This window comes from Erythranthe guttata, chromosome 2, assembly GCF_056151865.1.
Source record: "Erythranthe guttata isolate IM_541 chromosome 2, IM_541, whole genome shotgun sequence".
NCBI classification, from domain to species: Eukaryota; Viridiplantae; Streptophyta; class Magnoliopsida; order Lamiales; family Phrymaceae; genus Erythranthe; species Erythranthe guttata.
This window is the reverse complement of record NC_142534.1, coordinates 14,490,130-14,503,242: the sequence shown is the minus strand read 5'-3', so window position 1 is coordinate 14,503,242 and position 13,113 is coordinate 14,490,130. Positions and strand designations below refer to the sequence as shown.

General features: G+C 33.2%; 3 protein-coding genes and 1 long non-coding RNA gene across 4 annotated transcripts; 2 read left to right on the top strand and 2 right to left on the bottom strand.

Moving 5' to 3' along the window:
• Positions 1-3,361: 3,361 nt before the first annotated feature.
• LOC105969574 (zinc finger A20 and AN1 domain-containing stress-associated protein 5) lies at positions 3,362-4,440 on the bottom strand. Its single transcript, XM_012994347.2, has one exon. The coding sequence runs from the start codon at positions 4,106-4,108 to the stop codon at positions 3,572-3,574; it is 537 nt and encodes a 178-aa protein (XP_012849801.2). The 5' UTR covers positions 4,109-4,440; the 3' UTR covers positions 3,362-3,571.
• Positions 4,441-5,327: 887 nt separating this feature from the next.
• LOC148772421 (uncharacterized) lies at positions 5,328-8,796 on the top strand. The gene is made up of 2 exons (XR_016029376.1): positions 5,328-5,997; positions 8,577-8,796. It is a non-coding gene; the product is annotated as an uncharacterized LOC148772421 (long non-coding RNA).
• On the top strand, positions 5,996-8,796 carry LOC148772420 (uncharacterized). The gene has a single exon (XM_088812325.1). The coding sequence runs from the start codon at positions 6,510-6,512 to the stop codon at positions 7,533-7,535; it is 1,026 nt and encodes a 341-aa protein (XP_088668451.1). The 5' UTR covers positions 5,996-6,509; the 3' UTR covers positions 7,536-8,796.
• A 2,813-nt stretch (positions 8,797-11,609) lies between these two features.
• LOC148772419 (uncharacterized) lies at positions 11,610-12,141 on the bottom strand. Its single transcript, XM_088815035.1, has 2 exons — positions 11,968-12,141; positions 11,610-11,888 (listed from the first exon to the last, which is right to left on the bottom strand). The coding sequence occupies exons 1-2, from the start codon at positions 12,139-12,141 to the stop codon at positions 11,610-11,612; spliced, it is 453 nt and encodes a 150-aa protein (XP_088671161.1).
• Positions 12,142-13,113: the final 972 nt, after the last annotated feature.

The following is a 13,113-nucleotide window of genomic DNA, read 5'->3' as shown; positions in this document are numbered from 1 at the left end:
AAAATTAGGAATTGCAAAATCAATTTCAATTCCAATTCCAAAATTTTCGAAATCTAAAAATTCATTCTAATTTCAAAAGGTCCGGAAAATTTGGAATTTCGGAAAAAAATCGGAAATCACATAAGCATAAAAATTTCAAGACTTAGCGGAAATTTTCTAAAACATTCATAATTTTCCAAAAAATAAGAGCATTCACTTCGATAAAAGTAAAACTAATAACTACTAAATTTCAGATCAAAAAATAAATAAAAATAAACACAACATAATATCTAAGAAAATTTCTAACAACAATTCATTATGTCAAAAAACCGTAAAACAAAACTTATAGGTGTATTTTTCGGAAAAATAAGTATTATATAATATTTATTATTTATAAGGTGTATTTTTCGGAAACAATCGGAAGTTTTCGAAATTAATTTCGGAAATTAAATCGGATTGGAAATCAAAAATTCCAAATTTAACTTTATTTTATATAATTCCAATTCCAATCCAAAAAAATCGAAAAAATTCGGAAGTCGGAATGAAAAAAATTATTCCAAAATCGAAACTTTTCGTATCGGAACCGGCAGAAATTGGAATTTCCGTTCCAGCTTGCTCCCCTAATTCTACCCTTTTCAATACCATTAATATAAAAAGACTGTAATGCCCTTAAATATCAATCCAACATAGTACGAGAAGGCAATAAGGCAGCGCACATCGAAAAAAGAAACTTATGACATGGTAGTGTTACCTGATAGAATTCGTTCTATAATTTATGTCGAATTGGCTTTATAAATGAAGTTTTTCAACTCTCAAAAAAAATTGTCAATACTACATGTTGATTGCACAATCCAGTTTAATTCTATTATCAAGAAGATAAATAGTACATTACAGGACAATATGAATTATGTAAGATAAGCTAAAATTATTAATTAATAGATTATTTCGAAAAATAAATTTAATTTAATCTTATCTGACACGTATTCAGTTAAAATAACCCCTCGTGTGAATTTGTTTTTTATGTGTTCGCATTTTCGATTTATTTCATTGTTACATATGAAAAATACATTAAATATACTCCCTCCGTCCCAATTTAAATGTCGTTTTGGGTTGTTTTGCACATATTAAGAAAATCAATAAATGTGCATAGATTATAGTAAAAGAACATATAAAATTACAAAAATATCCTTGACATTAATTGATTCTCAACTAATTAATTATGAGTGATTAAGGGTAAAATTGAAAATAATGCAATTAATGCTTCATTGAAAATCTAAAATGACAAATAATTTGGGACAAAAAAAACTCTCTAGAAAGACATATAATATGGGACAGAGGGAGTATATATATATATATATATATATATATATATAGGGCCATTTATTTTTTTACAATAGGTGGGCCAACTTTTTTGAAAACTAGGACACATTTTCAATTTTTTTTAATTTTACAATAGTGCGTCATTCAAAGTGACGCTTTTTAAAAAGCTGCCACGTGTCACGAGCCATTTGTATTTTTTCAAGTAAAATATTAATGGAAAAATTAAAAATGTGTGGGGCCGACACAGTAAAAGAGGACTTGGTGTTGGTGGGTTTGGGCCTTGGGGGTAAGGAGGCCGAATGGGGGTTTGGGGGTAAGGATATATGTGGGACCCTTTTTGTAGCATTTTTAATTTGTTTATTTAATTAATTTGTTTTGAATAACTAATAAAAAAATAATTAAGTAAAAGATATATTCATTTTTGCATTTTTTTACTTAATAATTTTGTAATAAGTAATTACAAAACATTGTTTTTTTTATTTTAGACCCTAATTCCGAATTCCATAATTTCACCATTATTCTAAAATTTCAAAACATTGTGAAAACTTTTATAATAATAATAATAATAATAATAATAATAATAATAATAATAATAATAATAATAATAATAATAATAATAGTAATAATAATAATAATAATAATAATAATAATATATTCTTTAAACTTTAAACCCATAATTCTGAAATTATAAAATAATTAAAAGATATTAGAAAAAGTATATTATATCTGTTTTTATTTCAAAATTGTAAAAGTTTTCAAAATTTTATAGATATTCTAAAGTTATGTTTCCCAAATTTATTCGAAAATTTATAATATATCAAGTTTTTAAATTAAAAAAATGTTGATATTGTCAAAATAATTTCAAAATTAAAATTATAATAATTTTGGAATTTTAGTTTCTTATTCAAAATAAAATAAATGCAAAATAAAAAATACAAGAGTATAATTTTTTCTTTTCTTAATAATAATTATATTAACATACCTACCCCACCCCCACCCCCCCACCCCCCCAAACCCCCCCCCCTCAATTTATTTATCAAAAAAAAAAAAAGCATACACCCCCTCGGCCCTTCACCTCCAAACCCACCCACCACTTCCAATTCTTCTTTTACCGTGTGGGGCCCACATTTTTTATTTTTCCATCAATATTTTACTTCAAAGAAAATAGTAAATGGCCCAGAATTACCTGACACGTGGCGGCTTCTTAAAAAGCGTCACTTTAAATGACGTATTATAGTAGTAATAAAAAATGTTGAAAATGTGTTCTAATTTGCAAAAAAGTTGGCCCATATGTTGTAGAAAAAAAAATGGCCCTATATATATATATATATATTATTATAATTTATGTATAGAGAAGGTGTATCACTTTCCAGACACGCAATCCACTTGCCCACATTAATTCATTAATGTATCCGCAACTTTCAAAGACTTCTTCTGACAACTTCAGATGACATTTCTATCCGAAAATCTAACTAAAATAATTCTTTAATCGATAAATTGTAATTATTAATTATTTAATATTTGTTAATTTATTAAACAAACTGTTTGAATTGTAATGAATACATTTGTTGATTTTCTTAATTTATATCATTCAACGTATTTCAATTTGTTCAGTTTATTACGTTTATTTAGTATATATTATTGAATTTAGTAATAATTTTACTAAAGTCCCTGTTTAAATAAAAACATTTTTTTAGAGTAGACATGATGTTCGAATACTTTATTTATGAGTTAATAAGAAATTGACAAATTACGGTCAGACTAAAGTAAATTAAATTATAAAAAAAAATATTATATGAGTAATTATAATCACATCTTACAAGTTAGTATTATTTTACGAAAAAAATCATCTTCAATAAATCCCGACCGAATTCATTAAATTAACATATTAAAAAAAAGTCAATAATATGTCAATTTCAACAAGAAATGCATTATGATTAAATTGCTTTTATATACATAAAAAATATGATCTTATCATCAGAAAATATTATTTAAGCGAATTAAAAATAAATTAATAAAATAACGCATTTTATCAATTCTATCAAATCGGAGAAGAAGGATATGAGAAAGGGAGAAGAGTTGCAATATTTTTGATAATTTATCTGAAACAACACATTAATCAATCCGCATACAAATAAAAACGATATTCATCTTCAAACAACAATCCGGCGGCGGAGGAAGAGAGAAACTTCATAAATAATCACGGCAAATCCTCCACCTCTCGCCGGTGAACCAACTATCCAATTAAATCGCGGTTTTTTTTTCCCCATCATCAGATTTTGATAATTTTCGCGGCTTTGACCACTGGATTCTCCCGCTCGATGGCTTCTCGTCCGGCGGATTTGTAGTCGTAGCTGCAGTCGTGGCGATCGGAGTACCGATGATCGGCGCAGAAGAGATCGCCGCACCGGCATCTGAATCCGGTCAGACCTACCTTCCTCCGGCAACCGGAGCACCGATTTACCTCTCTCTTAATCGGCGGCGCAGCCTCCGCGGCCGGAGAATCGTCTAATTTCGTCAGATCTCGACTCGTCTCCGCCGGAATGATTCTCTTCTCCGGCAATAACCTAACGGACGAGCTAGATCTGAACGATTTCTCCACAAACACGTGGCTTGCAGCTGGTAATTTATCTCCGCCTGCAGCAGCGGCGGCGGCCGCCGCCGCCGCAGGGGCGGTGCTATTGAAGCAGCTGTGGCATAAATTATTGGTGGCGCAGTTACCGGCGACGCCGCATTTGACGCAAAGAGAGATCGTCTCAGGTACGACCTTGCTATACTCCGTCTCTTCCTTCTCCGTCTTCTGCGCCATTAACAAGCTGTAGAAGCTTTAATTTTTTTTAATTATTAATTCTACTGATATAAGAAAGAGATTTTCTCGTGTGTTTTTGTTCTTCTGAATCGAAAATGAGAGATTATTTTTTTGGTTTCTAGAGAGAGAAAGTAAAGGAGAGGTGGAGAGAGAGAGAGAGAGAGAGAGAGAAGTGAGTTGGGTGGTGGTGAGGTGAAGGGTTGGAATTTGTAGGGAGAGAAAAGTCGGTAAAAATGGTGTTGTAATTATGGCCTCATAGAGAAGCGTATCAACCAATTTGTTGCCTCGTCTATTTACGGAATTGCCCTCCTGACCTTTCGGCATTTGCACTGGCTTATTCGAAGTGGTTGTGAAATGTGAATGCCTGCTTAATTATTGCCATCTATTAATTTATTTTTATTTAACTTTACTTAAATTCGTATTATATCTTGTGCATTAAATCTAATCACATTTTGGTATGGCTTATACTTATTTTTTAATTTTACTATTATACAATAATCTTTGATAAATTAATAATCTCACTTAGATAATAGTTTTTTTTTCGGTGAAATATATTAAATTATTAGTTCGACAATTTAATATTTCGCAAAATTACTAAAATTTTGTTATTCTGACAATTATATTAATATGTAAATATTTTTTTATCTTTCGCATCTTTAGTTTCTTTAATGTTTTAATTTGTATTGAAAAAGTTAAGATGATTTAAATAAAAATCAATTACTCAAAAGCCCCACTCAAATAATACAGTTAAATCTCTATAAATGAATACAATTGAGATTAAAAAATTCTATTAATTAACATAATATTAAATTATCGAACTAATAATTTAATTTGTTTCACCAGGTCAAGGAATTATATTCATTAAATTAATATTATCTATATTAAAAAATGAAAATGAAAAATTTGCTTCAGCTATACGTAAAATGGGAAACGAGTAGGGGCAAAAAGGAGAATTGAGAGTATATTTAAATGATAAGAGGAAAGAGCAGGAAAACGGTGTTTGTCTCAGCCGCCCCCAACTCTGACCGCCTCTTTCCATGTCGTTTTCCCACGTTTCGACCGGTGCCGCACACGCTCCAGTTTAAACGCGTCGGCTTCCTTCGTCCAAATGCCACGAGTTATCGTCACTTTCACGCACAACGCCGTCAAGATTTTCTTTTTTCTTTTTCCTTTTTTTTTTTAATTTTTTAATGTCCAATAAATTAATTATTATTTAAAGGGGAAACTACAGATAAATCCCTAATCCAAAACTTGAAACACAGATCAGTCCCTACGTAGTTTGCCCTAGCATTTCAGTCCCTACTCACACGCCTAACATGCAGATCAGTCCCTAATGTGAATTTTATATATTTTATTATATTTTCTTCTCACTCTCACCCTTTTCTCTCTCCTGCTTTTCTCTCTCCTGCTTTTCTCTCTCTTCATCTTCTCTTTCCTTCTTCTCTCTCTTCATTTCTATCTGCTTTCTTTCTTCTCTATTTCTTCTCCATTTCTCTCCTCTGGTTTCCCCTTTTTTCCGGCGAAAAAATCACTGTAAAACCCACCCACCCCACAATGGCTACAAATGATGTATCTAACGATGTACCCAGTGTGATTCTTGGAAGTTGTCGATACAAAAATCAACTTCACATTATTTCCATAAAAAGTAATTCGACATTAATGGAGATATATGGTGCTATTATCAACAAATGGAATCATATCCATCCAGATGCACTGATCCTCCAATACTTGGCTCCTCGGGAAAGATTGTATGTGACATTGGGCACTGATGAAGATGTGGAGAATATGGTTGCATTGCATCTGATAATGAAGATGAGTGTGGTGGACATTGTCGTGACCTGCAAAGATGAAGCTAATTCGCGTGGAAAGAGGGTTCGCACCGATGGCTGGTAGGTCTCCATCTTTTTCTGTACTGCTGAAATGCATTTCTTTATGGTTGTTAATTATTGTGTGATACATAGTATAAAATATGGCACATAATAGTATCATGCTAATATAAATATGGTATGGACGTATGATACTTACAGTACGTAACCTTGATCTGAGTAGTATGGGTGATAGGTAAATTTGGTACTGCTGGTGGGAAAACATAGTATCATATAATGAGGAAGATAGTACGTTACCTTCATCTGAATAGTATGGGTGATAGGTAAATTTGGTACTGTTAATGGGAAAACATAGTATCATATAATGGGGAAGATAGTACGTAACCTTCATCTGAATAGTATGGGTGATAGGTAAACTTGGTACTATTTGTGGGAAAACTTAGTATTATATAATGGATAAGATAGTATGGAACCAGTGCATTGTTATGATATTTTCATGTACATTGTTATTTGGATTCCACTCTATTGTAATCCATTTTTAAAATTTTTTTGAAACCAAAAGCGGCGATCAATCGATGGAAATCGAGGGTAATCCGCTTGGAAATTCAATTGATGCATGGAGACATTGCATCCGTGGGGAGAATCAGTTTTTTAAAGATCCTGATGATTTTAGGCATATGCTGAAAAACTATTCTATTGCTAATAATCGATCATTTAAGTACATGAAAAATGATCAACAAAAGATCATAGCAGTATGCATTCACGAAAACTGCAAATGGAGGGTTTATGCATCATTGTACAAGTCAGATAAGTTATTTAGCATTCGCAAGTGCAATCTTGAGCACACTTGTGGTGATGCTACTCTTCGTACAAGGGGTCATCCTAAAGCCGATGCTACATGGATTGCCCAAATTATGAAACGAAAATTGAGAACGCAGCCAGCTTACACACCATGTGGTATGTTAGAAGATATCCGAGACGATTATGGTCTGGAGCTTCAGTACTACACAGCATGGAGGGGTAAAGAAAAAGCAATGCGTGATATCCATGGTGATGAGACGACATGTTATGATAAACTGAGACGCTATTGTCGTGCATTAAAAATGCATAACCCTGGTAGCATGGCAGAGTATGAGATTGAACCTGCTACTCAAAAGTTTATTCGAATATTTATTAGTTTTGGGAGTTCTATTTCCGGCTTTTATCGGTGTAGGCCGATGATATGTTTGGATGGGACTCACATTAAAAATAAGTACAAAGGATGCTTGCTTTCTGCTGTGTGCAAGGATCCAAATGATTCCTTATATACATTGGCATACGCAGTTGTTGATGCTGAGAATGATAAAAACTGGGAGTGGTTTTGCATTAAACTGAAACAAATTCCAGATCTTCACAATGACAATAGATCTTTTACCATTTTCTCTGATCGTCATTCGGGGCTTCTTAAAGCCGTCCCGTTGGTATTTCCTAGTAGCCACCATGCATATTGTTTGCGACACTTGGTGGATAACTTTAGAACTCAGGTATTTTGTCACCTCATGTCATACTTTTGTATAACATGTTTCATACTTTTGTATAACATGTTTCATACATTTGTGTAACATGTGTCATACTTTTGTATAACACATTTCATACATTTGTATAGCATGTTTCATACATTTGTATAGCATGTTTCATACATTTGTATAACATGTTTCAAAATAATATAGGTCCTGAGGAAGTACCCATTGCACAACAAGTCATACTGGGCGAGTGTTTTACATAATGCTGCATATGCTCCTACTCGGCAGGAGTTCGATGCAACTATTTCTCGTATAGTGCAATCTATGCCTCTCGCGGCATCATTTATTTCGAATTCTGATCCAAATCATTGGGCGAATGCCTATTTTTCTGGAGAAAGATGGGGAATCGTGAACAATAATCAGGCAGAAAATTGGAATGGTTGGGTTAAAGATGCCCGATCTTTGCCTGTTCCATCCATGATTGATCACATACGGATCAAAGTAATGGAGATGCTAGTTAAACGACAAGGAAAAAGTTTGGCAATGACTGGCATATTGTGCAAGAAAATTCTAAAGAGATTAACAATCAATCATATGGCCTCTCGTTCCTTAAAATATTGTAGATCAAGTAGTACCGCTTTTGAGGTATATGATGAGGACAAGTCGTATAAGGTTGACTTGCAGCAGAAGACTTGTTCTTGTAAAGCATGGCAATTAGAGAAACTTCCATGCAAACATGCATGTGCATGTTTGGAGTCAAAAGGATACTCAGTATATGAGTTTGTGGATCCATGCTTTCATATTGATACGTACAAACAGGTATATCAATTCACGATTAACCCAATTCCCTCGTTTGATGAGGACTTTGACTTGTACGATGCGTGTAATGCTCCGCCCGATGTCTTTGTTAATGCACCTGATTCGAGAACTCGACCGGGACGTAGAAAGACAAAAAGAATTCCTTCACAAGTGCAAACTCGTAAACTGAATTGTACTCGGTGTGGGAAGCCTGGACACAATCGTCGTACTTGCACACAACCAATCTGACTACCAATTTTTTTTAATGTAAATACTGTCTGCATTTGTGTTAATTAAACTAACTAGTCTTGTTTCTAATGTAAATTTTATGTTTTTCATCAGGGAGGACAAGATGGAGGAGAGCTTACATGATTGCCCATTATGTTATTCAAGTGATTGAAGTGAATGAAAACTGGCTGTTTGTACTTTATTATTATGTGATTTGCACTATGTTGTTTTGAACTTTGTACTATGTTTCAATTTGCACTATGTTTTTGCTATTTGTAGTTTGTACTATGTATTAGGTACTCTGTTCATTGATGGTTTATCATTTTCAGTCTAATGGTACTATTTTTATTTACACATGGTATTGGATATGAGATAGGATGGTATGCCTATTGCTGGTTGATGGTTTATCATTTTCAGTCTAATAGTACTATTTTTATTTACACATGGTATTAGATATGCGATATGATGGTATGCTTGTTGCTGCTTGATGGTTTATCATTTTCAGTGTAAAGGTACTGATTTGATTTACGCATGGTATTATCTATGAGATAGGATGGTATGACTTACTCAATTTATGACCGTTACAATATAGCCGTTGCTTATAATATAGCCGTTGCTTATTGTCAGAACTAGTCAAGTCATAATATGACCATAAATGACACATAGGCTCATTTGTTTCTAATTCATGGCTTCTTTTAGTAGCACCACTCAAATGAGTGGGTTAAAATACAAAAAAGGGAAATGCAAGCGTCTTGATTGTGGGAAGAAAACAATAATCATGGTTTCAGAAACTATTTCGAATCCCGGAAGGTTATTTTACTGTTGCCCACACCATGGCTACTCCCATTGGTGTGAACCATTTGAAGTTGGGCAAACTTTTTCCAACTCAAATCGTGAAGAAAATGAAGCTACAAGTGCGTCGATGAACCAAGTCCATCAAGAAAGTGAAGTGAAGAATTGCAATTCTGAAGGTGGAGTAGTTCATAGTTTGATAGTGTTGAATCTAGTAATATTTGCAGTCTACATGCTATGTAAAACCTATGTACTGTTGTTTAATTAGTGAACATAAGAGTACAATGTATAAGCTGGTAAAGTTTGGGTTCTTCAGCATTTATAGTACGCTTTGTCTACCAATTAAGTATAATGTATAAGCTGGTAAAGTACAAGTGAGTCGTGACTACAGTACGATATGTTCACTGATAAAGTATATGTTTGCCATTCATATAGTATTTTTACACTCTATATATTATTGTCGGGCCAATGCATCCATATGATCGCATTTTAAGACACAACTCTTCAGTTTTAGACTATTAAGAATGAATGGAGACAATGTGGGAGTGGATCAACATCGACTATGGTAAGAATTGAGGAAAGTATTAGGTTTACACTTGAGCATTGTAGACTTGTATGAATATATTGTATAGTATATGAGTATCATGTATGAAATTCAACATATTTATGGGATCTTGTAATCCAAACGCAACAATAATGCTCACCTACCTTAAAATAATAATCTAAAACATAATTTATGCATCTCCCGTACTTATTGATCATTAAAACGTCAATGAAATTAGTGCAATTCAATTCATCAAAAAATATAGTACGCTTTGTTCACCAAATAAGTACAATGTATAAGCTGGTAAAGTAAAAGTGAGTCATCACTATAGTACCATGTGTTCACTGATAAAGTATATGTTTGCCATTCATATAGTATTTTTACACTCTATATATTATTGTCGGGCCAATGCATCCATATGATCGCATTTTAAGACACAACTCTTCAGTTTTAGACTATTAAGAATGAATGGAGACAATGTGGGAGTGGATCAACATCGACTATGGTAAGAATTGAGGAAAGTATTAGGTTTACACTTGAGCATTGTAGACTTGTATGAATATATTGTATAGTATATGAGTATCATGTATGAAATTCAACATATTTATGGGATCTTGTAATCCAAACGCAACAATAATGCTCACCTACCTTAAAATAATGATCTAAAACATAATTTATGCATCTCCCGTACTTATTGATCATTAAAACGTCAATGAAATTAGTGCAATTCAATTCATCAAAAAATATAGTACGCTTTGTTCACCAAATAAGTATAATGTATAAGCTGGTAAAGTACAAGTGAGTCGTGACTACAGTACGATATGTTCACTGATAAAGTATATGTTTGCCATTCATATAGTATTTTTACACTCTATATATTATTGTCGGGCCAATGCATCCATATGATCGCATTTTAAGACACAACTCTTCAGTTTTAGACTATTAAGAATGAATGGTGACAATGTGGGAGTGGATCAACATCGACTATGGTAAGAATTGAGGAAAGTATTAGGTTTACACTTGAGCATTGTAGACTTGTATGAATATATTGTATAGTATATGAGTATCATGTATGAAATTCAACATATTTATGGGATCTTGTAATCCAAACGCAACAATAATGCTCACCTACCTTAAAATAATGATCTAAAACATAATTTATGCATCTCCCGTACTTATTGATCATTAAAACGTCAATGAAATTAGTGCAATTCAATTCATCAAAAAATATAGTACGCTTTGTTCACCAAATAAGTATAATGTATAAGCTGGTAAAGTACAAGTGAGTCATCACTATAGTACCATGTGTTCACTGATAAAGTATATGTTTGCCATTCATATAGTATTTTTACACTCTATATATTATTGTCGGGCCAATGCATCCATATGATCGCATTTTAAACAATAATGGAGACAATGTGGGAGTCGATCAACATCGATTATGGTAAGTTTTTCGTGAATACACATGTGAAGTACGCTTTGTTCATCAAATAAGTACAAGTCTATTGTTGACAAGGTATCTTCGAATGGACTAGAAAGTATTTGTTGCTCAGTTTTATGGTACGCTTATATTCTTTATACAAACTAATTAATCGCAAAATAAAGTACCATGTGTTCAAAAGGCAAGTACATTTCATCGAAACATATAGTACAATGTATACAATGAAAAAGTACGAGTAGAGCTAATCAATAGTATTATTAGCTCTACAACAAAAGGACAGATTGTTTATGGCATAAAAACACATTCACCTGTTCATTAATTAATTACAAAAAAACACAAGAACCCCAAAACACTTCCACTCCCAGTTTTTTCACAATAACGCCATATCTATTTCATATTTAGCTTCCACTTCTACTCCCCGATGCCTCAGAAAGATAGCTGCTAGTTTTGGGCGAAGTATTTTGATATCGCAAGTTTTTGCCTTAAACCAAATTTCTTCACTGTTTACAGCATGACAATATGCCCACATGCAGACAAACAAGCCGCAATCAAGGTTCCCATCCTGCTGCCTGCATCCATGAACCCATTTAGCTTCCGATTGTATCTCCAACCCAGACCTTCTTTCAACCACCTTGCTGTAAAACGAGGCCTACGAAAATAAAATATTATATTAGTCTACAACAATTCGCAAGAATAAAGAATAACTAATTACAAGAATATGGGCTTACGACATAATCCGCAATTCCTGGGAAATTCGGAGAATAGTCTATGGAGTTCCAATGGTAAATACATTTATCTATTGGGTTCAGAACAAGCAGGAACCAGTGTTCACTGGAATTGATAGGTATCATGACAAATGTTTTACTGAAGATATTTGCTGTGTTTAGCTTGTCAAAAGCCATCGTTCCAAAAATAGTAAAATCATTGAGAAGACGATCAAACATGGCATCGCTCATTCGTTCTACGTCCACCCGAGGTCGCGACATTAACTCTTGCTACGAAACATAATAGAGAATATTAGATAAACATTGTAATGTATGCAAAATTATTTGTTAAACCACTATATACCTGGGCAGGGGAGTTGTTAAGTGTATATTTATACACTTAATTGTACCTTTTAATTGGAGCTTTTGATGTGTTTTTACGATAATTGGTGCTTAATTTGGTTATTATTTGTATTTTAGGGACAAATTGAAGAATTGGAAAAGTATGGGGTCAAAACTGCAATTTTGGAGAAAATATGGGCCAAAAGTGAAAAAATCAAAATTCTGAAGATTTAAAGCTCGGACCCCCGTCCCAGTTTTAGTGCAAATCGTGGGACCCCCGTCCGAGACTCCGAAATTGCGCAGAAAAGGGATTTTAATTGCACAAGGAAACTGCCTTCTTCCCCAAGTTCTTCACCCTATATAAGACCAAGTCAGACACACAATTAGGCATCATCTTTTTATCATCTATCTTTTATCTTTCATCTTTCTACACACGAGCAAGAGAACGAAGACGAAGACTTGACGAATCTTCATCCGAGTTTTCCTTTTACTTTTATTCTTCGATTTTTATGAACTTTCATATTTTTATTATGCTTGTCGTTACGAACATGAGTAGCTAAGTTTTTATTCTAGGATTTTATTGGAACCCTATGTGGTGATTCGAACCTATTTTTCTACTTTTATGCAAGTTTAATTCTTCGATTATTTCTTCGATCTTGATCGTATTTAGTGCATGAGCGTAGCTAACTTATGTTGCTATTTGTTATTGTTAGAATTGATTGACAGATCGTTTTAATAATTAGAACAGGGATAGAAGAGCCTTCGAGTAGTTTTTCACCGAATGCGTGTGTTGATTGCATGTATTATCGTAGACATACAGATAATACC